The sequence below is a fragment of the Peromyscus californicus genome, unplaced genomic scaffold (genome assembly GCF_007827085.1).
Source record: "Peromyscus californicus insignis strain IS unplaced genomic scaffold, ASM782708v3 Scaffold_24__1_contigs__length_46423439, whole genome shotgun sequence".
NCBI lineage: Eukaryota > Metazoa > Chordata > Mammalia > Rodentia > Cricetidae > Peromyscus > Peromyscus californicus.
Genome location: NW_026294535.1, coordinates 6,755,332 through 6,781,973, shown reverse-complemented (window position 1 = coordinate 6,781,973; position 26,642 = coordinate 6,755,332). Strand labels below are relative to the sequence as shown.

Genomic DNA, 26,642 nt, shown 5'->3' with positions numbered 1-26,642 from the left:
CAAAGTGTATCACCTCTTGATGAACATCTCTAATAATCATTTGGAGACTCGGTGCCCTTAGGTAATGGAGTCCCATTTCCTTAGGCCAACGTTCACTCCTGGCAATGGATACATCAGAACCACCAGAACCAGAGATTATTCAATTCACATTTTGAGCAAGCCAAAGAAAATAGAGCTTTGAACAGTCTAAGTGTCTGAAGAGACTGTTTTGGCAAATATGGTTCCAAAAGTACAACTCATTAGCCTCCTTCATGTGGAAGCAGGACTTTCCCAATGCACAATTTATTACTGGCACAAGATCCACCAAGCTCTGCCAGGAAAAGGGGGGGAGAATTGTTGGAAAAGTGATCTATGGACACTATTCCAGTTAAGTTATAAAAGCAATATGTAACTTAGCAAAGGCTGGTGCCACACTATTATGGTAACAAGCACTAAATCAGAATCAATTATCTGCCACATTTGGAACAAAATAGTATTACTCACTGAAAAATCTTGTATAAAACTTACTTTAAAAGGAAAAGAAAAAAATCAGAAAGTGCCTGCAGGTGTTCCAGGAACCTTTACTAATGGCACGGTCCAAATCTGAGGATTAATGAACAGATCATAAATCGAGAGGAAGTTCAGGTCTCAGTTTACATGGGGAAACAGACTTGACCGTGGTCACACACAGCCTAAGGCAAAGCTTTGGAGCTTTGCGTTTCCGAGGCAAACACGCTTCTAGGTGCTCACACTGCCTCTCAAAACAACTGCTTTCTGCAATGTCTCCCACACGTGTAACCGAAAAAGGTGCAGAAGCCACAATGAGAGGTATTGCTTCCTGGTTTGTGGCAGGGATTTGTGAAACAAACAAAGGCCATGTTAGCTTCTGTTCGGAGACATTTATTTAAGTAACTGGAGTTACGAGGCTTTAAGACGGACTTACAGGAATGGGACAAGTGAGATAGGACCACTGGAAAAGCAATACACTTCTGAAGACAGTAAGGGCTTAGGAAGAGACTGTTGTCATGGTGCCTTAGGGAGGAAGCCCCAAAAGATGACAGTGCATCTCAGAGAGAGCTTGAAAAGAAAAGGGATGTTTCTGTAACCTATAGGACTTTCCCAGAGGGAGGTGAATGAGCACTACATAGGTAGTCTGCAAATCCAAGCTTTTTATATGACAAAAACCACTGAGGAGGCCTGAAGAGGACTCTGTCTAATTGAGAGGATGAAATGTTTCTGAACAATTCACTGAGAGTATCTCCAGTAACAAGGTGCTGCTGAGTGAGAATATCACACTGCGGATAAAGCTAAGCTCAGTACAGGTGGAGTTTATGAATAGGAACACAATGGTCCCGAAGAAGAACGGAATGTCAGTACTGTGCGGAGGAGGGGAGGCGTTGTGGCACCGCTGATTCCCTTTTGAGAGTATAATTTATACCGCAGATATAAGTCATGAGGTTTCTTTTGTTAGAGACAGATTGCTTTGTTTTAGGCCAGGCGTTCTTTGTTTGTGTCAATACAAATACAAATACCTCCATAATAGCTAAAATGTGGGCTTCCGTGACTTCACTTCATGACTTATAGTACTATGTAGAGTGGATGACACACTACTCAAGACCATGTCTACATACAGATTCATGGCTTACAGTACTGCATGCAGCAATGGCACATTACTCAAGACCATGTCTACATACAGCTTCAGTGGTTTACAGTCATGTATAGTGGATGACACATTACTCAAGACCGTATCTACATACAGCTTCATGGCTTACAGTCCTGTGTACAGTGGATAGCACATTACTCAAGACCATGTCTACATATAGCTTCATGGCTTACAGTACTGTGTACAGTGGATGGCACACTACTCAAGACCATGCCTATATACAAGTTAAACTCCTCAGGATAAGTTTCTCTGCTTTAACAGTCCTAGGAAAGCAAGGGAAACATTAGTGACCTTCTGAAGCTGAGAAAAACATGGCATTTAAATAAAATCTCTGAATTTACAGGCCAAGTAAAGTACTTTTCACAATGAAGGAATGCACTAGAATTAGCTAGATTAGGCTGCTTTTGAGGGATGGCAATGAAGTATGTTTATCGTCTTGTCTATATCCCACTAAACTGCTTATTTTCACACTCAAGGAATTGGACCAATTTAGGAGAGTATACAGCTGATTAGAAGGCTAAGAGAAAACAGGAAGGCATTTTACCACCCTGGGTTACTAGTCTAATAATCTAAGTAATTCTTCTCCTGTCGCTGATAAACTGAATGAGTAGATGACATGGGTCTCTAATGGCTCTACCGTCAGGCATTTTCTAAAGCAGACTGTAACGCCATCATGTTTGTCCAATTCCAATTTTGACAGCTACTCACAACATAAGAAACATCAGAAAGTGTTTACATAAGTGTTAACATTGAGTGACACATCTTACCTTGTCCTATAAAACATTTAAAACCAACAACTTGGAGAAACAGGAGCTAATTATGCATTTCCACCCTGCTTGAAGCTGGAGCAGAGAGCAGAAGGGCAGCATCACACTGTGGTTGGAAAGACTATCTGAGCACCCTTATACTGCTGTCCTAGTTGGGGTTGCTATCACTATGATGAAGATCATAACACAAAGAGTCCTTTTCCCAAATGACCCTAGCTTGTGTCATATTGACAAAAAAAATTATCCAGCACAAGTGCTGAAGTGAATACAGAGATTCCTCAAGGCTGTTTCTCCTCATACAGTTCCCCTTTCGACTGGAGATATTCTCTCTTTCTCTCTCTCTCTCTCTATATGTTTTTCCATAGAGAAAGGTATGAAATAACAAATTCCATAATGAATATAGAAAAAATGGCTGGCTAGGTTAAGGAAGGGAGCTACTCTTTTAGCTTTATGAACTGGTACATTCAGAATCTGGGACGTGAGACGAGCAGAATTTGAAAAGTAGTAATTAAGAGAAGCAGAATCTAGGTTCCGAGCTGGAAAAGCATTGTACCGCTTATGCGAGGAAGGATTTGTGGTTTGGTTTGAATGAAGAATGGAATTCAGGACAAGGAGCAGTAGGAAATAAAAGTTGGGTAATAAGAGTCTGGGATACAGGTTGGCACAATGAACTAAAAACAATGAAATTAAATTTAACTTGGATGAACTTCCAGTTTGGGGATGGTGGGGTGAAGATCTTGTTTCTCCCTTTCTGCTTGAAAACCACCCCCAAACAATTAGAAAATAGCCTCAACTTCAATGACCGAGAGGCATGTAAGAACCACAATGCTTGAAAATTAAAAGCAGAGAGAAGAATGATTGATGAGGCAGTGTGATAGATGAAGGCCACGTTCATGTGTCCCAAGAGGGAGATCCCACGAAGGAGCTACTTCCAGAGCCCAGAACACAGAGATACCTGTACCCCAGGCTCAGGAAAGCCAGCAGCTTAACACAGGGGCACTGCTCGCATCTGAAAAAGTCCGAGAAGGTTGATTTCAAACTGGTCCACTGCTACATTCAGGCACAGGGCAAAAAAGACGGTCTAGAGTTAAGTCAAGCACTTCTAAAGAGCTATGTTTTTTCCTTCTTCCTTAACAAAACATTTATTTTTAAAAAAATATTTTAAATAAAAATTTATAATCGCATTAATAAAATGATTTTAAAATACTTTTAAATTAGAAACCATTTTAAAAACATATATGATCTGGCTCTGACTTCCACATCTAGAGATTCCAATTCAGTGAGTGGTGCCATCAACCTGTATTTTATAGATTTATCATTCTGAAAACAAGGTCAGAGGAGATTGTCATTTAAAGAAGGGTGACTAAGTCCTCACTTAGAAGGTACTATTTTAAATGAAGATTTGAAGGAAATAGTGAGTGAGCCACGCAGCTATTGGGGAAAAGTATTTTAGGCAGAGAATGGCTGATGTGAAAGACCCCAAGCCAGGGGACTGACCACACACCTAGCTAAGAACATCACAGAGGCCAGGTGACCTAGGGCAGAGTGAATGAGGACAGAGATCAGAAAGGTAACAGGGCAGATAACTTAGAGAAGATCTATCGCATAGGCCTCCTGAGGGCTCTGGCTTTCGTATCCAGTGAGATGGTAGGTTGTATGATCAGAAAAAAATGATAAAGGACCATCACACACAGAGAGAGAGAGAGAGAGAGAGAGAGAGAGAGAGAGAGAGAGAGAGAGAGAGAGAGAGAGAGAGAGAGAGAGAGAGAGAGAACACTTATTTTAAGTAATTAATAACAAAAATCAAAACTCCAAGTAGCTTGGTAGTGTTAGCTGGTCTGGCTCGCTGATGTAATCTCTTAAGTGTTTAGGACACATCTGTGACCTGAGTGGACACAGCCAGTGTGTCCTCCCCCCCCTTCCCCCACCCCCGTCTGCAGGAGCTGTGAGACTTGCCAGGCAGACACCTGAGAGGGCTGACCCTGCCTACACGTTCTCCAGTAGTGCAGCAGGCTGTCTGCTAACTGTGATGACTAACAGGCTACATGGATCGTGTACACGGGTGGATGCAATGGACAGGGGAAGACTCCTTCCAGTGAGAACGCATCAGAACAGCAACTCATTTCAAGTGGATGAACTGTTTACTTAGGAAAGCTCCCATTTGGCGTTTCCAGATGGCAGCTGACTGGTTAACTGCGATTGTGGGGAGTGGCACCATGAACACAGGTCTGCTATCTAGTCCTAGATGAGAGGTTTCAGAAAACCTGAGTCCATTTTCTCATTTCTTAGGTGGGTTACATCAGAAGACACTCACAGAAAAAGCTTTTATGTGTCATTCTGAAGGCTTTTCTTTCTTATTTTGAAAACCACAAAGTTTTTAAGAATTTATCTTGCAAGTATACTCTTTCCTGGGTTCATTGTTATTTATATTCAAGCTGAACTCTTTCTTGATCTTATTAAAAATTTATACTTTTTTTTTTTTTTTTTTTGGTTTTTCGAGACAGGGTTTCTCTGTGTAGCTTTGCACCTTTCCTGGGACTCACTTGGTAGTCCAGGCTGGCCTCGAACTCACAGAGATCCGCCTGGCTCTGCCTCCCGAGTGCTGGGATTAAAGGCGTGCGCCACCACCGCCCGGCTTATACATCTTTTTTTAATCCAGAAAGTTTATTATTACTACAAAGTGTTCTCATACTTATCATTTGTAATTATTTCTATAATTTTTTTTCAAAATTTATTTATTTTACATCACGACCGCAATTTCCCCTCCCTCCTCTCCTCCCAGTACTTCCCCTTCAACCCGACGGCCTTCCCTCTCCCCTCCCCCCCACCCACTCCTCCTCTGTTTCTGTTCAGAAAGGGGCAGCCTCCCATGGGTGGCAACAAAGCATGGCATATAAAGTTGCAGTAAGACTCAGCACCTCCCCTTGTATTAAGGCTGGGCAAGGCAATCCAGTATGAGGAAAAGGGTCCCCAAAGCCAGGAACTGTAAGGAGTCCCACAAGAGGACCAAGCTACACAACTGTCCCATACAGGCAGAGGGCCTAGGTCAGTCCCATGCAGGCTCCCTGGTTGTTGGTTCAGAGTCTGTGAGCCCCTATGGGCCCAGGTTAGTTGATTCTGTGGTTTTTCTTAAGATGTCCTTGACCCCTCAGTCTGCTACAATCCTTCTTCCCTCTCTTCAGCAGGGTTCCCTGAGCTCAGCCTAATGTGTGGCTGTGGTCTTTGCATCCGTTTCCACCGGTTGCTGGATGAAGCCTCTCTGATGACTACTGACCTAGGCACCAATCTATGAGTAGAGCAGACGGGGACATTCCGGGGTCAGGTAGAGACCTGGTGCAAGGGAAATTCCCAGGAATCTACAAGGATGACCCCAGCTAACACTCCTAGCAACAGCAGAGCCTGAACTGGCCGCCTCCTGTGACTAGGCAAGACTTCCAGTGGAAGGACTGGGACACCAACCAGCCACATAACCTTTGACCTACAGTCTGTCCTGTCTATGGGACAGGCTAGGATAAGGGTGGCACAGAGATTAAGGGAGTGGCCAACCAATGACTGGTCCAGCTTGAGACCCATGCCTGACACTGCCTGGAAGACCAGAACCCAGAGGCTGGATGGCCCAGAGACCTACAATAGAACCAAACACAACTGGAAAAAAAGAATGTCAGTGTAATAATGCCTAAAAATGTAAACACTCTTACCCCAAAGTCCACCTTACTCCTGAAACCTAGAGGCCAGTCCACTGACTGTCAACGGACCACTCCAAAGTGACAGATCTGCTTCTGTCACACAGAGGGGCAGGCATGGCTTCTCCTTCATCACTACTTCTGCAGACCTGCAGTACCCACTCCGCTCTCCGCCATAAGACAGCAGTATCTCCCTTGAAGTCGTTGTGGTGGTAAATAATGCCACTGGCTGGGACACAAATATATTCTCTAGTCTATAGTACTATTTTTTGTTTTGTTTTATTGTCTGATAACAAAATGTTATAAAAGCATTAATTTTTTTTCTTTAGGTTTTTCAAAACAGTTTCTCTTTGAAACCCTGGCTGTCCTGGAACTCACTCTGTAGACCAGGCTGGACTCAAACTCAGATCCACTTTCCTCTGCTCCCGAGTTCTGGGACTAAAGGCGTGTGCCACCACCGTCTGGCTAATTTTTTTGATTAGCAGAAATACAATGTTCTGTTGGCTCTTTCAGTTACTTGCAGTAGGGCTTTCTTTAAGTATAGGAGTAAATGTACTTCTGCTGCTGTAGACAACCACAAACATTTGTCATCAGACCATGTATAATTGCTTAGAAAAACATAAAGGCATATACTATTAAAACTATTCTCTTATGTAGCCAAGAGAGCTGTGTTCTTTCTTTATAAACCAAATCACTGATAAATGAACATCGAAACAGAATATATTTTAAAACCGTATTTACAGTAGCACAAGAGAAGCAAACTCCAGTATTGATTTACCAGAGGAACAGCCCTGTTTCGTTTTTCTGATAGAGCCAAGATTTCAAATACAATAATAATGGCACAAATCTACACTGAACTGCTAACCTATGTCAACTTGCAGTGTAATTGATTTTAAACTTTTCATTTTATTTATTTTTATTTTAGGAGCATTAGCACGTATGTCTTATGAGGGTGTCGCGTCTGCTGGAACTGGAGTTACAGACAGTTGTGAGCTGCCATGTGGGTGTTGGGAATTGAACTCTGGTCCTCTGGAAGAGCAGTTGGTGGTCTTAACCACTGAGCCATCTCTCCAGTCCAGTGTAATGGATTTAATGGGAAATATTGGACTTCTGGAAATTGGAAAAATAACAGTGAAATCTGCAGGTTTAGACAGAGAAGACAGATAAATTAGCTCACCACTTGAACCATCTTGAGGTATCTGGCGTATCTTGGATCCTTGGCTACAGTTACGGTATTTTCTGAAGAAACTTCACTTTCCTGTGGTCCAGAGTCTTGTGTGCTGTCCTGCTGTAGAGAGTTTATGTAAATCTTTAGACAAGTCACAGAAAGTATCTGTCATGTTACTTAAAAGGGATGTTTATTTTTATAATTATAAGGTAATACATACTTAAAATTATATTCTTGCATTTAAATACCAATAATTTAATTATGGGATATATGTTTCTAAATACCTATAAATATTTATAAGCTAAAATTAATATCATCAATAATATATTGTTCCTTAAAATGCAAATGTACTCTTGGCATCAGAATTTTTAGTTTTCCTTTATTTATCCTATAAAACATGACGGGTGGATATAGCAGGAAACTAGTAAAACAGTCTGATTTGCCAACTGCTCAACTATGGACAATGAATTACTTTTCGAGGGATCTGCCATGCACCCTATTGTCCTCCTCACTTACTAACCCATCATATTCTAAATGGATAAGGTGATTCTAAGTTTTTAGAAAGTGATGCTCAGAGATTTCTTGGGAAAATCAGATTCTCTGGTTTTGTACGTTTTATGTGTTGATGAGCAGTTATTAATGGTAACAAAGTTAACAGAGTGGCTAAAATACTAAATACTAGCTTCAGTGACAAATACTGAGGGGCGGTGTTTTTAAATAGTGGCAGTCCTGATGCTGCACAGTGCTAGGTTACCAGAAGCTGGGGCACAGTGAAGACTCACCAGTACACAGTACTTGGCTTCCCTACCAATCTGAACACTCAGAATCAACTCATTTTTGTGACTCTCAGTCAGCATTGGCATTTCAAGGAATTTCTTCAAGGAATTTCTTCCACAGATGCCATTACAATGCATCTATGCTAAAATGTGGACAAATTATTATTTTAAAAATCTTCAGTCTTAGCTAAGCAGTCAGTGGTGATGCACCCAGAAGGCAGAGGCATGGATCTCTGAGTTCCAGGCCAGCCTGGTCTATAGAGTGAGTTCCTGGACAACTAGGGCTACACAGGGAAATGCTGTCTTGGAAAAAACAAAAACAAAACAAAACAAAATAATCCTTTCTCTCAAGAAACAAAACAAAACAACCATCTTCAGTCTTTAAAAAATGAACATAAATTATGTTTATAAATTGAAGTTTTTCTAATATAATTTATATGTAAGCCAAACCTTTTTTTTTTTTTTTTTTTTTAAGAAACTCTGAAGCAATAAAACAAGTACAAATTCTTTTGGTTTCTTCCACTATGTGATATTGTTAAATGTTACAAAAGTGAGTGACAATATGTATGAGTATACATATTCATCTGCCAAACACTTAAACACAGGAGTCAAAAACATTGTTCAGCATAAAAAAGAAAAAAGATTCAAGCATATGTTTTAAGTCTTTAATGCACAGCTCCTCCAAAGCCCAATGGAGCAAATGAGAGCTACATCCCATTCTGTTTTCAACTCTCAGCTGCTACCTTGTGCCAACACCCAAGACCTAACAAGGTTTAATCACACACTAGCATACTTTTACTATATGAATGGTTCATTAAGCCTCATAATCCTTTCTCTCAACTGTCTTTCATTTCATTCTCAAATTGATCTCAATCTGAATAACTGATACTCTACTGTGAACAATGATAAGATCTGAGCCATGAAATTAAAGTTGCACAAAAAGCAGTATAGAAACCACAGGATTCTGACTCATAGTTAGAATCAGTAATAAAGAGATGATGTTGTTATTGTTTTGTGTTGAGGCAGGGTCTCATGTAGCCTAGACTGGCTTCCAATTCACTACAAAGTCAAGGATGACCTTGAACTCCTGATTCTCCTGCATCCACCTTCCATGTACTGGGATAGCTGAGTTGACTACAATGTCCATAAAAACCTGCATAAAGCAATGCTTAAGTCCTTTTCAAAGTATTTTATATAAAAATATACTAGTTAATGTCAATGAAGAAAAAATGAGAAGTTTATCTGAATGTTAATATGCTTAAGAATCATTTTATTAGATTGATCAACACAAAACCCAATACAATTTTACAAATGCAGAAAGACTACAAAACTTCCAAATACTCTAAATGAATTAATTTACAAATCAAAAATTGTCAGACATATACCAGGCAGTTCTGAATCTGCAAAGCAAATTAAGAAATTCAGGTGTGATTAATAGTAATAGGTATTTGGGGATCGGCAGGGGTTGGTCTTAGGACCCCAAGGATATTGAAATCTGCAGTTGCTAGAGTATCTTATATATAAAGTGGCATTGTGTCTGAATTTAACTTACTCTTACCCTATAGTGTGATTTAGGCCATCTTTAGATTACTTAGAGTACCTTTTACAATGTAAACACTTATGTTGTTTAAGGAATAATGACAAGGAAGAGTCCACATACATTCCGTATAGATGCAAATTCTTTCTTCTGAATACCCTTAATGTGTGTCTAGGTGAATTCCGAGATGCAGAATCAGGCATAGAAGATCAACTAACTATACTTGGGTCATAGGGCTCTTCTGAGGACTAAATATATTCAATTATTAAAATAAAAACTCTTAGAAGTATACATGTGTTGACATACAGCAAGCTTCCTTTCTCAGCTACTAACTTTATTAACAACATCATTATGACCTAAAAATACTGTGTGAAAATACTTCTAGGTAAGTGAAATGCAAAATTCGCTTACATAGGATGTCTACCTTGTTAATATTACTTTAGTGGGTCACCATTTTGGTGATTGTTTTATTTCATATTTCAAGACCTCACTGAGATGTGCATATAATGGATATTTTTAAATGAACAGTTAGAAGCTCTAAACGTGTGGAAGCATACAGGAACGTTATGGCACAAAGCCAAGTACAGTGGCTCTTATTATGATGTCAAAGTGGCTCTAATTAGGATGCTGATGCAAACACATCAACTTCCAAAATACACTTTTTTGGTTCACTGAAATACAGAGACTTGGGGTCTTGTTAACTTTGGTGTGACATACACAATAAAGTTTTAATAAAATTTAAAAACAAAATAGCTAGCCCCTTCCCCTCGACACGTGTTCTGCAGCTTCAGGCTGTGTGATTTGACGACTAAGAGCCTCACAGCTACCGAGCATCTTCCAAGGTCTAAGCATAGTATCCAGCTCAACCACGATGACCATGTTCCCTGTAAATCACTTACCTGTGGTTGCTCTGGAGTGCTTTCAGAATGTGACCCGCTCGGGACGGCAGGGACACTTAAAGGAGACACTTCAACGGTGACGTCCTCTAGGCCTGGGATAGATGACAGCTGAGAAATGGACATTAGTGTTGGGAGATCCTTCTAGGTGCACACAAAAAACCTTTTTACCTGTGAGTTCTTACTCAGCTCCCTTAAACCTATCAAATTGCATAGGTTCAGAATTTTCATTGTCAATCTCTATGTCATAAACTCAAAGTGAAAAACATTCACAATACTTTTGAAGATTTTTTTGAAAAGTTGAATTTAGTTGATAACCCTTCTTTCCCTACAAATTATTGTTAAGATTACAGAGTATTTTAGTGCAAGAACTGAGAGTGTGGCTTTGGAACCTGACTGCCGACGTGTATGTGCTGCTAACATACTGTGTGAGCCTCTGGCCAACCTTCCTTATACCCCCACTTTTATTGCCTGTACAAGGATGAGGAAGTTTTCTTTATAGAATTATTTCTGAAACATTTTTATTAAAAATAGCTTGCTAAAGAAAAGTACCCTGCAATACACAGTGTATGTGCAAGTGTGTTGTATATACGTGTGTGTGTGTGTGTGTGTGTGTGTGTGTAGCTGTGTGGGGGTTAGCAAGCACATATGTGCACATGTGTGCATGCTGGTGCATGTGCTGGACTCCTCTTCATTGTCTCTTCACCATCTTCTGAGGAAAGGGTCGCTCACTGCCTGGAGTGCCTCCATTTGAAATGCTGGATTGGCTGGATCCTCCTTTCTCCCATCTGAACTCAGGTCCTCAGACTTGTAACAGCAAGTACTTCCCTGCATCTCCCACCCAGCCTGCTAGCACGTTTTAAGTTTTAATTATACGAGATGTGTCTTTACACTTTAATATATGACACAGCTTATTTTTCTCTTTGTAAACATTTATCATTGGATGTTACTAAAATACGTTTTATTCATAGCAGATAAGCGCATTGTCAACATTCCAGACTAGAACGGTAGCATTTTAAAACAAAAAAGATAAGCATTTGGGGTTAGATTTACAAAAAATCCGTCCTGATTTTACCCTGGTAACATGTGATATGTCTATCAGATGTCTGCCGGCTGCGGGGATTGTACTATGGTCGGGGAAACACTACGGTGAACTCGCTAAAATGGAAATGTGACTTGTGTCCTTGGACGGCAGCACCTTAGGGTTCCCCAACCATTAAATAAGACACAGTCATAAGAAAGAGTATAAGAAATCACTGGTGATCGGATCTCAAGCAGCAGAAGTCATTGACAAGTGCTGACTCAAGACTGTGCTTAGCCAAGTGGCAGTGGCCCAAAGTCACAGTAGGTGCAGTTGTCACGGCTAGAATATCCCTAGCATATCCGAGGCCGCGTACTCCAAAGTTCTATGCCAGAGAAATGTTCTCAGGCAACATACTTGTTGAAGTCCACAGAGGGCAGAGAAAGTACAACCATGCCTTTACTTCCTTATTCTAACACAAATACAAAATTTTCCACTTACATATTTAGTAAATATTTTGATCAATTAAAAAAATTAAATTCACTTTTGAATGGACACATACAAAGGCAGACACTGAACACTTTTTTGGAGTATCAAGGAGGGAAGGATAAAATCCCAAAAATACAGCAGAAAAAAAAAAAAACACACAGTAGTTTCTCCTTTACCCCATAAACAGGAAAAACATGTACAACATTACAAACCAAAAGAAGTTAAAACTGAATGTGTCGCTTATTTATCAAAATCTCTAGGAATCAAATAAAAATCATTTTCCCAGGTAACATGGGACCTTTTGTTTGTTTCTTTCATTTTCTATTTAAAGAGGCAGTTTCTTTCTGTACAGATCAGGCTGGCATCAAACTCGTTATCTTCCTGCATCATCCTCCTGAGTACTGGGATTATCAACAGGGACTACTGTACCCAGCGTCTTGGCAATTGCTGATTTCAAACTGGTATTCTTCATTAACTTCCAAGATATTTACAAATGAAAATATCAGACAATGTTGATAAATTTTGCTTGGAAGGCATTTAAGTTTTATTCTAACGATTATATTATTGTGTCACTATTTCTACATTATAATCATTAAAATAAAAGTAATTGGGCCAGAGCGGTCAAGAGCACTGGCTGCTCTTCCAGAGGACCCAGGTTCAATTTCCAGGACCCACATGGCAGCTCACAACTGTCTGTAACTCCAGTTCTAAAGGATCTGACACCCTCCCATAGACACACATGCAAGCTAAACACCAATGCACATAAAATAAATAAAAATCTTAAAAAAATAATTTTGAGTTTCCATTAAGTTATGTGAACCACATAGTAGCTTAATTTGCTAACATGATGTTTATAGTTTACTTGTAATTAGCATAATAAAAGAACTCTCGATCCATGAGTTCATTTGAAATGACTAAGTTGATGTTTATATAACACCATTCATTGTCTTCCAATTTTAATATATTTAATAATGTGCAACACTGTATCATTTCACAGGTACAGGGGTTAGATTGATTTCAGTCCCAAATACATTCTAAGTATGAATGAGAAAGATGATATACATACAGAAAAGTTTATCCTGTATTTAGAAATACAAACCTTTGCATCTAAAATATTGAGGGTCGTTTCAATTTGTTGAATACGAAGAGAAAGGTCTGCCAGTTTCTAGAAAAAGTCAGAGACATAAGAACAGAGCATTTGATTAACATGGCAAAAAAGAACAATGAAGGGCAGATTTGGAAATTATAAAAGACACAATTTAAAAATTTCTCATTTTTCTCATATACCACTGTTTTCACAAGAGTTGAATGAGAACACTGTATTATTAGAATGTGTCAGAGTTTCTATATGGACACTAATAGAAATCTTAACCTTTCAGCTTTCTAAAATTCATTACCAGAGCAAGAAACCAAAATACAAGTTCAAGCTAGGCCAGTCTTTCATTCACTGCTGTTGGGGGCCCACAGAGACTCCACAGTGAGGCCTTACTCCATCTTGACTCAGGGTAAGAGCGTCTGAGTTTGCTTTGCCCCACAAAGGCTCATAATAGGATGTTTTGGCCAAAGGCGTGGTTACCAGGTGTCTTATACTTCAAGACCTAATTATAAGATGCTTTGTCATAAGGTATGGTTACCAGGTGTTCTGAAAATTAAGGAAGGGTCTACACTTGTTTGTACTTTGTACCTTGACCTTGAGAGGGGGAGGTCTTTTGCCTCTCCCCTTGCTGGTATATAAAAAGCCCATTAGAAATAAACTCGAGGAGACTGTGGTATTGACCCGGAGCCCTCCCGAAGCTATCCTGTGTCTCTGTCTTTTTCTTCGTCCTCGTCTATATTTTTCCTATCTATTCTTTCTTAATCCTCACTCCTCCCTTCAAGGACTGCTCGAAGGGTCAGGCTGGTCCCCGGCACTGCTGTATTCCCAGGACAGTGCCTGGAATGCACAGGACAGCAGCGAAATAACTACTCGCCAGTGAGTGAACTGTCCACAGAAGACAAGAGAAAGAATAACCATTAGCTAGAGATGGCCTTGCATAGGATCTGCCTGTAGACATTACTCTGGTGAATAAGCAAATGCAATTCAGTCCAAATTCAAAGGTCTCAAGTTTCAAAAGTAAAAGGGGGAGGGGTGAAATGGGGTGATTTTAGAAAAGAATTAAAAGAGAAAGAGTTCTAAAGAAGCAAAATGAAACATTTACTATCAAAACCCAACATAAACCAGACCAAAGCACACTATGCCCTAATTAATTTATATAATTAAGCTATCCACCTGGTCCTAGGGAGATGGTTCAGGGGATAAAGCATTTGCTACTCCAGTGCAGGGACTGGAGCCTGCACCCACGTAACAGCCAGGCAGGCACAGTGGCCTGCCTGCACTCCCAGCACCTGGAGATAGAAACTGGATTTCCAGAGCAAGGTGGATAGTAGGAACAGCCAGATCAGTGAGCACTGAGCTCAACAAGAGACCCTGCTTCAATAAATACAGTGGAGAGTGACAAGGAAAAGATCTAATGGCATCCTCTGGAGTCCATGTGCATGCCAACCTGTATACAGTTACCCACTCAAATGGGTATGGGTATATCTGCATGCACATACACCAAACATACAATTATTCATCTACACACATATATACAATCCAAAAAAGCATTTACTGAATACCTTGATTCTAAACATGTCATGTTTTGTTACACATTCCAAGAGGGTTAGCCAGTTTACTCCATGGCAGAGGCAGCATTTTGTTTGCTACCTGGGATGATACAAAACTCCTTATTAAAAGCAGAACTTCAATGCCCCAAGGTCATTTTGCCCACAATTAGGAGTAAAATACTGAACATTGGTACAGAGCACTTAGTGCTTCATAGGATACTTGGTTGTTTTAAGGCAGGATCTATCAATCCTGCCTATGTAGGTCTCAAACTTGGGATCATGGCAGCTCCCTGCCGCAGCCATCCAAATAGCTGGAATGGCAGGATACATTGCTGCGCCTGAATCTGTCACCTGAAATTTAAATAAAAGCTGCATTCTTTTTATTTTACCTATTGTTCTATTTTGTCTCTTCCATCTTTGCAAGATGTGTACTGGCCTATCTTCAATCTTAGGAATGACAATAAAAGCCTGAGTGGATGTTGAAGCAACAATATCAGAGGACATAATAGAAGAAACTGCTTCTGGATATAGCAATTGCTCTGATAACTTAGATCCACAAGACTGGTACATGTGCGAGACAGTATTTCAATATTATTTAATTCATATGTTGCACTTTATTACACTATCACACCCCTTTCTCATACCTGATGCAAAGTGTACAACTACAGAGTACTTGGTTTTTTTTGTTTTGTATTAAAGATAAAGTTTATTTTAAATTATGTGTGTCTGTGAGTATGTGTACATGAGTGCAGGTACCCACGGAGGCCAGAGGAGGCGCCAGGTCTCCTGGAGCTGGAGTTACAGGCAACTGTGGATCACCTAATATGGGTGCTGGAACCCAAACCTGGGGCCTCTGTAAGAGAAGTGCATGCTTTTAACCACTGAGCCACCTGTCCAACCTGAGAGCACTTACTTTTAAAACGATCACTGGAAATTAAACATACACAAGCTAATTTCTAGTTTTGGTTTCATTTTTTGAGATAAGGTCTCACTGTGGAGCTCAGGTTGGCTTCAAACGTTCAGTACAGTTTGAGCTAGCCTCAAGCTGTCAGTCCTCTTGTCTCAGTCTTCCTAGGGCTCAGATAACAGGCCTGCATCCCTTGGATCAAATTTAGTTTTAATGGCATCAATGCTAAGTTTAACTTTGAGATTTGTTCACAATAAGCTGTTATGTAAACATAAATACAAGTTATAAAAAATGTCATGCTATCCAAATTATAGGCACATTCCTGAAAATCATGGAAATTCAATTTTGGCAAATTTAATAAGTCTTTTAATTCACTAGAGAAGAAATCTTACAACAAATTAATTTGTGAAATGATAAATTCCATATGTGAAAAATGAGCATATTGGTTTAAGTAAAATGAACATAAAAAGAAAAATGAGTTCAAAATTTACTATTTTATACATGTATGTGCATATACATGTTAATGTGTGAGAGTACACATACATGTGTGTCTATGTGGAGGCCAGAGGTCAACTTTTAAGGCATCTTCCTTAATTGATCTCTACTTTAAGTTTTGAGACAGGTTATTTCCCGGTACCTGGAGCTCTCCAATTCAGTTTGACTGGCTGGTGAGCAAGCCCGGGAACCCTCCCAACTCCCCTCCCAACACTCAGGTTGGGCATGCTCCTCCCTAGTTAACGTTCATATAGACTCTGAGACATCAAACTCAGGTTCTCATGCTTTCATGAAGAGAATTTTATTGACTGAATTATTGCTCCAGTTCCCCAAATTAAGTTTTATGTTTTAATATACCCACACAAATATACCCTTTAAAGGAGATTTAGTATTGTAAATGTCTGATCATTGGTGTGTGAAACACTGTGTCTGCAACACATTATTCGAGCCTCCACAGCAAGTCTGTGAAGTAGGAATGACTTTGCTCATTTTTAAGAGAAAAAGAAAAAAGCGAGATTTTATACAAGTGTAATCACCTGAACCAAAACACTTCCAATCCAGAGCTGACAGAATTTGCGACAACATGATGGTAGATCCAGGGGCCACAGACTGTTGTTCATTACCCAGAGTTAGTCAACAATTGACCAGCTTGTCAGCAAGCTCTGGACTATATAGACTGGAAACCAAGATTTTCTGATTTGGAACATTTACTAAGGTGGATGCCATTCACCTGCAACTATTATTATTTTTAAATCAGTATTAAATATTCTCATGATTCGAATATAAAACTAACTTGTCACTGAGTACTGAACGGAGGATTTACATAGGATAGAATGAGACTGGAAAGAAATCTAAGTGATTACGGGAGTAAAGATGTTTGTTTAGAAATTTACCTACTGAATAGACTGAAGATGCTTAGACAAAAATGATCATTTCAGAGCAACAGTCGTCTCCCTCTTTATATGCTGTAGATTGTTCTGGTACCTGCCATCCTTTCATTTTACCTACTCTCATCTGTTACTGGTCAAAGCCTGAGAAGGCATGGATGATTTATCTTGCAAGACATGAAAGACACTGATATAAAATAAACATCAATACATATTAGCTTATAATCATTTATGTAAAAACCTTTGGTAATTGTGGGGACAAGAACTGTGAACAGTGGTCTTTTCCTTGCTATGGCTACTACCACCTATGTCAATGCTAGTTAAACCAAGGCAAACATAATTTCAAGAAAAAAACAAACCCTAGCAGTTTTATACTACATTGAAGTTCTAAAGCCCCCCTCCAAATAGTCTAGTAATTTAAAAACTTACGAGGAGTGCTGCATTAAGAAATGATTCTCACAATTCTACAGAACAGCAGAAAATCCAAAACCACTCAACACCTGAGATTCTCAAGCCAGCTCTAGAGAAGGTTAATTAATAGCACTGTGAACAATGAGATGACATAACTATGATTATAAAACACCGAGCACCTATAACCACGTCCCTAAAGAGTGTTTAAAGTGGATCTCAATGTCCTGCTGTGCTGTGTGTCCTAGAGGCCAGCAGGGAATCAATCAGTCTTCAGTAAGCTGCATATAACTCTTAAGCCTCCCCACTATAAAGACGGAGCAAAAACCAAAAAAGGGTTTAAGAAAGACATCATTTGTTTGAAAGATAAGTTCAATGTGGGCCTAAAACTTGGATATAAAAGAGAAACACTATAAATCTGTTAGATGAGAATTCTCAACACCTTCGCCTGTATTTAAAGAGTTTTAGAAGAAAAAGATTAGAAATGATTTAAAATCCAGTATTGTGTGTACCAAATCTGAGTCAAGATAAAACATCCACATGTCTTGTTTACATGGGGCTGTTGACCCTGTAATTCACAGTAAGACAGTCTGCCCAGAATTTACACAAGTAAGAGCATGGGTTGGCCCTGCCCCCTGAGTGGTGGACGCCGGCCCTTCTGCTGACGGGAGCTGGGGATTTGTGAAGGAAGAGGAGATGACCCTAAGCGACTCTGTAACTTGGGTCCGATTCAGCTGCTTTCCTTTCTCTGGCCTCTGGTCTCAGCAGGCGAAGCAGAATTCTTTACAAAGTAGCCTAGTAGGCACAAAGTTTTTTAAAAAGTTGAGCTCTTTACAAAAATATCAAAAAAGAGTTCTATACTGTTCTCTTTATCAGAAAACTCTAAGAAACAAAATAACCGATGAAGAAGGAGCTCGAGTTGTTCCTAATTGAGTCCCAGCTGGAGTTTGGCTGGCTGAAGGCGCTACAGTTATGTCTGACGTAGATCAGTGTGCAGGGAGGAGGTGCCTTTCTCCCTGCAGCTCACTCCTAACTAAAAAACAACAGCCGATGCTCACTTTTTCTTTTAGGGAAACAGTCATTTTGTTTCTGTTACAGCTTGCCAAACAAGGACAACAGGTTTCCCAGGAGCTAGCAACCGATTAAAAACTATTCCAGAGAGTGACCTTGAGATACACATAGAATATCTTCAGTAGTTTCCATACCCATAAAGACACTCCATTCAGGAGATACAGGACAACAAAATGTACAAGACACAGGAGAGAGAAGCTTTGGCCTCTTCACTTAGCCCGGAGCTGGGATCTCAGTGTACTGCTCTCAACAAGTTAGAGAGCCTCCGGTGAACAGCTAGCCACAAACCCAGGGACTCAGATACATGGGGAACGACAGCTCAAACTGTCCACATCTCAGTTTGTGGACATGCCAAGAGAGAGGCCTGGATCTTAAATGGCAGGGCTGAGGTGACTGCCTGCATGTTACTCAGTTAGGGAGCAAGCACACAGTAAATAGTGGCTACATCTCACTGAGCGAACAGCCAGCAACTGACGCAAACGGAAAAACTGCCAATGTGTCCATTGTAAACAAGGACTTGCAGTCAGTTACCAAACGTAAAGCACCCCAGGAAGGTGGGCCAGGACTTCTCAGTTCATGTCCACAAGCAAAAGCATGGATTTAATCAGAGTCCCCCACAAAGATACTTTCCCAAGAGCTAAGGGAACCTGGTGAGAACTGCAGTGACCTGCTGAACTCAGGGAAGACACATGGAAAAGAGCAGTGCGTGTGATGTGACGTGTGTGTGTGTGTGTGTGTGTGTGTGTGTGTGTGTGTGTGTGTGTGAGAGACTCTGACAGCTGCTCATTACCGGGCTCACTTCTCACCAAACTCCAAGCAGCACAGCAGTGAGGACACAACTCCAGCTGGGGAAAGGAGAGGGAAGTGAGCACCACACTGCCTCACACTTAGTACCACCCCACTCAGACCTAGCACTGTTCAGGCCCTGATGGCCCTGGATACCTGGCCAGTACCGAAGACGGAGTTTCCAAGCTCACTCATTGTCTGGTCAGATTTCAGAATCTCAGACTTCATGCCTGGCCCACTGACAGCTCAATCCTAGTGGTTTAAACCTCCCAATCAACCTAAGATTGAAGACATCCCAAGGGTCAGGCTAGTCCCCACAGACTCAGTCTCCAGACCCACAATAGGGCCATACTGCCCCCTGAGGCACTAGGGTCTGCACTCTCTCAGGATGAGGCTTTCTTGAGGACAGAGTGAGTCCTAGACTCAGCCTTCAAGCTAGCTTCTGTGAGTCCAGGTTCCAGGTCTGCCCTAGATTCTAAGCTAGCCCCAAGCCAGGCAGACTACACAGCCTAAGCTTCAGGCCTGTCCCAGCTCCAGGTTGATCTCTCTGACTGTAAGGCAGCAGACTGAAACCCATCAACACAGTCAGGTTGTTCCCTACAGCCTTACTCTCCAGACTGGCTACAGAGCTTCACGCCCTAATGGACCTAGATCAGGACAACCTTTCCCGACTTCTCATTCAGGCCAGTATATGCGGCCTCCGGACTGTTTGTACATCCCCAACCTCCAGCTCTCTAAACATGGGCCCATGGTAACAGCCCAGCACCCACTATCCCATACTCCAGACTAGCCTTGTGGATGTACATACCATACCTGCCAAGTACAAAACTAGCCCCAGAGACTCAGAATCCAGGCCAAACAAACCTGAGCAGGCTCTAATGCCCTCACAAACCAAGGCTCTTTGAAGAATGCTGTAGACCCAACCATCAGATTTGACAGAGGCCTCCACCCTCAGACTCAGGCTTCAGACCCATCCGAGAGGACCCAGGGCCCAGGACTGGTAGGTACAAAGCCAGACTTGGCAAATTCAGGCTCAAGGCCAACCACAATTCCAAGTTAGTTCCTGTAGCCTTGGGGTTCAGGATGGCCTATTAGAGACCCAAACTCTAGGTCTTCCCTTGCAGATCCACAGCCAAGGCCCACCTCATAAGCCAAGCAATAAGTCCATCTCACTGGATCCAAGCTCTATGCAGAACCAAGAATGTGAGAGATATGTATGCCAATGTGGCAGTGCACACCTTTAATTCCAGCACTTGGGAGGCAGAGGCAGGCGGATCTCTGTGAGTTCAAGGCCAGCCTGGTCTATGATTTGAGTTCCAAGATAGCCAGGGCTGTTACACAGAGAAATCCTGTCTCAAAAAAACCAAATTACCATCTGTGAGCTTGGAAATGCCTTATCCACCATCATGGTATTCCACACAGCATCCTTTTGACCTAGGAACTTACATCACAGATGCTCATGGCATCCACTGGTCTTACCACATTCTCCACCATCCTGAAGCAGCTGGCCTGAAAGAAGGGTAGAATGGCCTTCTGAAGACACAGTAACACCACCAGTTAGGTGGCAGCAGCCTGGAGGGCTGAGGCAGGGTTCTCCAGAAGGTGGTCTATGCTTTGAATCAGCACCTAACAGTACAATTTCTCCCAAAGCCAGGATTCATGGGTGCAGGAATCAAGGGGTAGAAATGAGAATGGTTCCAGTCACTACCACCCCTAGCAACCCACTAGGAAAATTTTTCTTCCTGTTCCTGTGACTGTAAGTTCTGCTAACATAGATGTTTAGCTGACTGTCTTAGTCAGGGTTTCTATTGCTGTGAAGAGACATCATGACCATGGCAACTCTTATAAAGGAAAACACTTAACTGGGGCTGGCTTACAGTTCAGAGGTTTAGTCCATTATTGTCATGGCAGGAAGCAAGGCAACATGCAGGCAGATATGGTGCTAGAGAAGGAGCTGAGAGTTCTTATATCTTGACTCACAAGCAACAGGAAGTAGTCTGAAATACTTGGAGATAACTTGAGTATCGACGAGGCCTCAAAGCCACTTCTCCAGTGACACATTTCCTCCAACAAGACCATATTGACTCCCACAAGGCCATATCTCCTAATGGTGCCACTCCCTTTGAGGGGCATTTTCTTTCAAACCACCACAATGACTTAAAAACTGACGGCAAAGCTATACAGACCAAATCAGTATGGTGCTGGTAAAAACAGGCTGTGGAACAGAACAGGGTACCCAAAATAAAGCTGAACATTCACGATCAACTGATTTTCACAAACATGACAAGAAGACACAATTGAAAAAAAAAGGACAGTTTCTTCAACAAATGGTACAGGATATATATAAGCAAAAGGATAAAATTAGAGCTCACATCACACACTATTCACAAAAAACAATGCAACACGGGTAGAACACTCACATGTAAGATCTGAAACCACACAGCCACCAGACAAAGAAGACACGGGAGAGAAACTTTGGGCAGTTGAATGGACAACCATTGGCTGGAAGTGACCCCAAAAGCAGAAGCAGCAAATGTACTTGCAGCAAAAAGCTTCTGCACAGAACGGACCTGTCGACGAGGAGAAGAGACACCCTATGGATGGGAGATGTCTATACGCTGTCTATCTCAGCATGGTCATAGTCAAAAAAAAAAATTATAAAGAACCACAACAACTCAATAGTAAGAAAGCAAACAATTCCGTTTTAAGGAATGGACAATGAAGTGGGGCAGTGGTGGTGCACGCCTTTAATCCCGGCACTCGGGAGGCAGAGAGGCAGAGAGGAAGATGGATTTCTGAGTTCAAGGCCAGCCTGGTCTACAGAGAGTGAGTTACAGGATAGCCAAGACTACACAGAGAAACCCTGTCTCAAAAAAGCCAAAAAAAAGGAAGAAAAAGGAAAAAGAAAATGAAATGAAGAAAGCACCTGAACAGATAACTATCAAGAGAAATGGAATGGATACTTGGGAAAAAAATTTTCACATCACTTATCATAAAGAAAATGCACATTAAAATAGAATGAGAACCCACCTAACATCCACTGGAAGATCAGTGTTAGAAGATTATTAGATTTAAAAAAATACAAGAATTAGCATGAAGGTAGAGAAAAGGCAGCCCATTTGTACTGCTGGTAGGAATGAAAATGGACATAGCCATTTGGAAAAACAGTACAGCAATTCAAGAAAGAAGAGAAACATGTAACTCCTTGAAGATCTAGTGATTCCACTTCTGGTTACACAGTCAGAGAAAGTGGCATTGGTCTGTGCAAGAGGCATCTGCACTTTGCTGTTCACAGTAGCCTTACCCCAGCCAGGGTACAGAACCAGCGTAAATGTCTGTGAACCATGACCGGATAAACAAAAATAAACAAAATATAGCCGGGCGGTGGTGGCGCACGCCTTTAATCCCAGCACTCGGGAAGCAGAGCCAGGCGGATCTCTGTGAGTTTGAGGCCAGCCTGGGCTACCAAGTGAGTTCCAGGACAGGCGCAAAGCTACACAGAGAAACCCTGTCTCGAAAAACCAAAGGAAAAAAAAAATATTACACACACACACACACACACACACACACACACACACACACACACACGGGAAAACGCTGAAGGAACACTTCACATTTGACAACATGGATGAATCCAGAGGACACCAATAAGTGAACTCAGCCAGGCATAGCAAGACAAATACTATATGATCTCATTTCCATTTGCAATATAAAAAAAATCCAATTTGGCTAGAGGATATAAAGTCTGAGAGAGAGCAAGGTGTGTGTGTGTGTGTGTGTGTGTGTGTGTGTGTGTGTGTGTGTGTGTGTAGATGGAGGGAGTTCAAGGAAATGATGTAATGATGTAAGTTTAGCTTAATTTTTTAAATAAAAAAGTTCAAATTAAAAAACAGAGTAAAATAATGGTGATCAGAGGTGGGGTGGGGGAGATGGGAGGACTGGGAAGCTGTTGCTCAAAGGCACAGAATCTTAGGAGAAAAAGTTCAATATATTTCCCATACATTAAGGTGACTGCAATTAATAGCAAAACATACTCTCAAGAAAGAAGAGTCTAGAATTGGTGCTCTTTCCATCCTCAAAAAGTATGTGAGGCAGCCCTCATGACTTATAGATTCCTTAGAGGGTACGGGAATCAAGGCAGCATACTTTTCACCATAGGGACATACATGTAACTTGTTAAAATAAACACATAAAAAAGAGAGAAAAGGCAATAGACTAACACTGTATTATTTGTGCTTTCTGCCTTACGCCCTTTTTTCTTGAGTTCAAGGAAACACTAGAGGGCTGTGGGGAAAGCTGAGAGTGGAAGAGCTGGAGGGTGAAAGTGTGGATTGTAGGACACTGCCTCATCCCTAAGGTATCAGACACTGAAACTCGCCATCTCAGACTCCATTGTCAACAGGTAACACCCGTTCTCCAGACAGCGGGAACTGGAGGGCCTATAAAGACCAGGGGCTCTCCTTGCCCTGAGCAGCTTACATCACATTCCTTTCCTAGCCTGTTTGCTAGTTTTATTTAACTCAGAAAGGGCAACTTCACAACTGTAGGGAATGAACACTTGCTGCTTTCTGCTGTATACACTAACCTAGAGTAAAAAGGGTGCTATGAAAATTGAATGGTGAAAATCTTGGCATACTGGTTTTTACTCAGTGGGTTCCTTACTCTATCAGAGAAGCGACACCCTAAGAGAGAACAGGCTGGAAGGATGGCTCGGCAGCTGAGTGCACTTGCTCTTGCAAAGGACCCAGAACGGATTGCCCGTACCCACATGGTGGCTCAAAACTGTCCGGAACTACAGTTCTAGGTGATCTGATGCCCTCTTCTGATCTCTGTGGGCACCAGACACTCATGTAGTGGACGGACAAACATGTGAGCAAAACACTCACACACAAAAAATAAAAATAAATCTTTTAAATAATTAAATAAATGACCAAAAAAAAAAAAAGAAGAAAGAAAAAGAAAACAGAGAGAGAGAGAGAGAGAGAGAGAGAGAGAGAGAACTACCTGGGAACAAGCACCTAGTCTCTGGGGCTATGGATATGTAAAATACACAGAATTGAGCTCCTTACTGTACCATTAGTAATTACATTTTTCCTCCATTTGTCTCCATGGAAAAGCTGAAGATATTTTTGATAATGATATAAAACAACAGCTGGGTCTTGGGATATTGCTCAGTGGTAAGGGTGCCTGCCTAGCCTGTTCAAGACCTCTATCACAATCCACAACTAAACAGCTCGAATTTCACACAAATGAGAAGTGTCCTGTCTGCAGGCAATTCTATTTTTTTTTTTTTGTTTTTTGTTTTTTTTTTTGGTTTTTCGAGACAGGGTTTCTCTGTGTAGCTTTGCGCCTTTCCTGGAACTCACTTGGTAGTCCAGGCTGGCCTCGAACTCACAGAGATCCGCCTGGCTCTGCCTCCCGAGTGCTGGGATTAAAGGCGTGCGCCACCACCGCCCGGCTGCAGGCAATTCTGATTAACAGCCACGTCTAGCATAAGCTCTGCTTTGTTAAGGATACGCCTGACACAAGACAATGTAAAACAAGAGAATATTCAATTATTCCGCTGTGAATTGTCTAAGTCTTTTGTATTTCCTTTCTTAAATTCAGTCTCAACATATAGTCTCATTTTCCTCCTCATCCTTAAAAAAAACACAAAGTGGTGGCACACGCCTTTAATCCCAGCCCTCGAGAGGCAGAGGCAGGCGGATCTCTGTGAGTTCAAGGCCAGCCTGGTCTACAGAGCAAGATCTAGGACAGGCACCAAAACTACACAGAGAAAAACCAAAACCAACCAACCAAGCAAACAAAAACAAACAAACAAACAAAAATCTTTCTCAAAGATCAGAGGAGTTCCTGGATCTGGCTCCTATTTCTTAATTATGTGCTTATTTCTTCCTTCACAGTTATCCAGCCATCTGCAGAGGGGTATTTTTTGAAAATTGTATTTCTAGGCTACCTCCCTGAACCATTTTTGGCTCAAAGAATGCAAAGTAATTTAATATAAACCCAAACATATACTTAAAATATAAATCTCTGGAGTAGGAAAATAAAAAAAGAAACTTTAAAATTAAAAAAAAATTCAACTGTGAACTTCTGGGGTGTTTTTATTTTTTCTTGGTTTTGGTCTCATAATCAACAAACTTGACTGAGCTATCTCAGAGAAACTTCTAGAATACTAATTCAGTTGAGGGTACAGGCCTCAGGTCTGATGGTAACAGAATCAAAGGGGATGCTAAGGTGTCTTAACACAGTTGAAGAAGGTTATGGCAGCGTGAATAAACAAAGTCTGAAAATCTAGTCTGATTACGTTAACCTCAGAGGTGGAAGAGGACTTCTTGGCTACTCCATAAACGAGCAGCACAGGACCTACCTCCTCACAAACTGTGGAAAACCGGTTGAGAAACTGCACAGTGTGCACCACAAACTGGTTTAGAAAGGCCACGGTTCTTTTCTGTTGAATAGCTGGCACCTGTGTTGTGTAAAAACAAACAAATATGATTCTTACCGGAGAAACATACACTGTGCAGCCCTTTGGGTATCTGGATTTCATAAAGGGTATGGTTTTGCCCTGGGACATGAATTTCGAGATGGGCTGAGAATAGTCTCTGATTTGTTTTCCTGAACCTTGCGTGTGTCAAAGTGACAGGGGTTGCATAAAGTTTGAGAATGTGCAAAACAGAGAGAGAGAGAGAGAGAGAGAGAGAGAGAGAGAGAGAGAGAGAGAGAGAGAGAGAGAGAGAGAGAGAGAGAGAGAGAGAGAGAGAGAGAGAGAGACACGGAGAGACAGAAAGACAGACAGACAGACAGACAGAGAGAAACTTGAGGATCCAAGAGAGGTAGTGTTAGAGTGGCACTGTCTCCGGACTGTCAACCTTGGGCGTAGAGACACGTGATGTGGGGAGGAAAGGCTGCGAGGTACACCAACTCTTTAATTAGCCCAGGAAGGACCCCTTTCAAAGTGGACTGCTGGGGCTCCCCCTTCCCCAGGTTAGCAAAAGAGGGGCCCAGGTTGGGCCCGGAGAGGTGGCGTCTCCCGGGGAACCGGGGCCCCTTGGTCAAGCTCCTTCCCTGTTCGCCGGAAGCTTAAGTCTATCTTTTACAAACCTTGGTCAGGTCTATGCCTGACCCCATGAGAGGAAGCCCATCCTCATCCATCTCCTCAGCGGATGGGGACCCCGGGGCTCAGGCACAAGCCCCTCCCAGTCCCGTACAGAGCCCCGATTCCCTTCCCGAGTTCCTGCTTCCGGGGCCTTTCCGGAAGAAAGCTCCCGAGTTCACCAATCAATCGGTGGCTTCGGAGAGTCCGCCCCTTCGCTCTCGCTCAGCATTCTGGGATTGGTAGTTCATGATACGGATTGTAAAGTTGGCCCGGGGAAGCGAGGCTGAAAAGCAACAGGTGCTGTTTTAGCTGTAAAATCTGAAAAATGCCTGAGAAAACAGAGAAAGAGAGAGAGAGAGGGAGG

The 26,642-nt window shown here is 41.6% G+C and overlaps 1 protein-coding gene across 4 annotated transcripts in view; it reads right to left on the bottom strand.

Annotated features, from left to right (window-relative positions):
• Washc3 (WASH complex subunit 3) overlaps nucleotides 1–26,421 on the bottom strand; it is a 47,263-nt gene extending 20,842 nt beyond the window's left edge. For 2 of the 4 annotated variants that reach the window (XM_052753039.1, XM_052753041.1), the window contains exons 1-5: nucleotides 26,284–26,421; nucleotides 25,550–25,648; nucleotides 13,079–13,144; nucleotides 10,473–10,580; nucleotides 7,270–7,380 (exon numbers count right to left, since the gene is read on the bottom strand). In XM_052753039.1, the coding sequence (XP_052608999.1) occupies nucleotides 7,270–7,380; nucleotides 10,473–10,580; nucleotides 13,079–13,144; nucleotides 25,550–25,648; nucleotides 26,284–26,334 (435 nt within the window). In that variant the 5' untranslated portion in view covers nucleotides 26,335–26,421. The remainder of the gene's footprint in view (nucleotides 1–7,269; nucleotides 7,381–10,472; nucleotides 10,581–13,078; nucleotides 13,145–25,549; nucleotides 25,649–26,283) is intronic. The other 2 variants (XM_052753040.1, XM_052753042.1) reach the window with 1 other exon arrangement.
• Nucleotides 26,422–26,642: the final 221 nt, after the last annotated feature.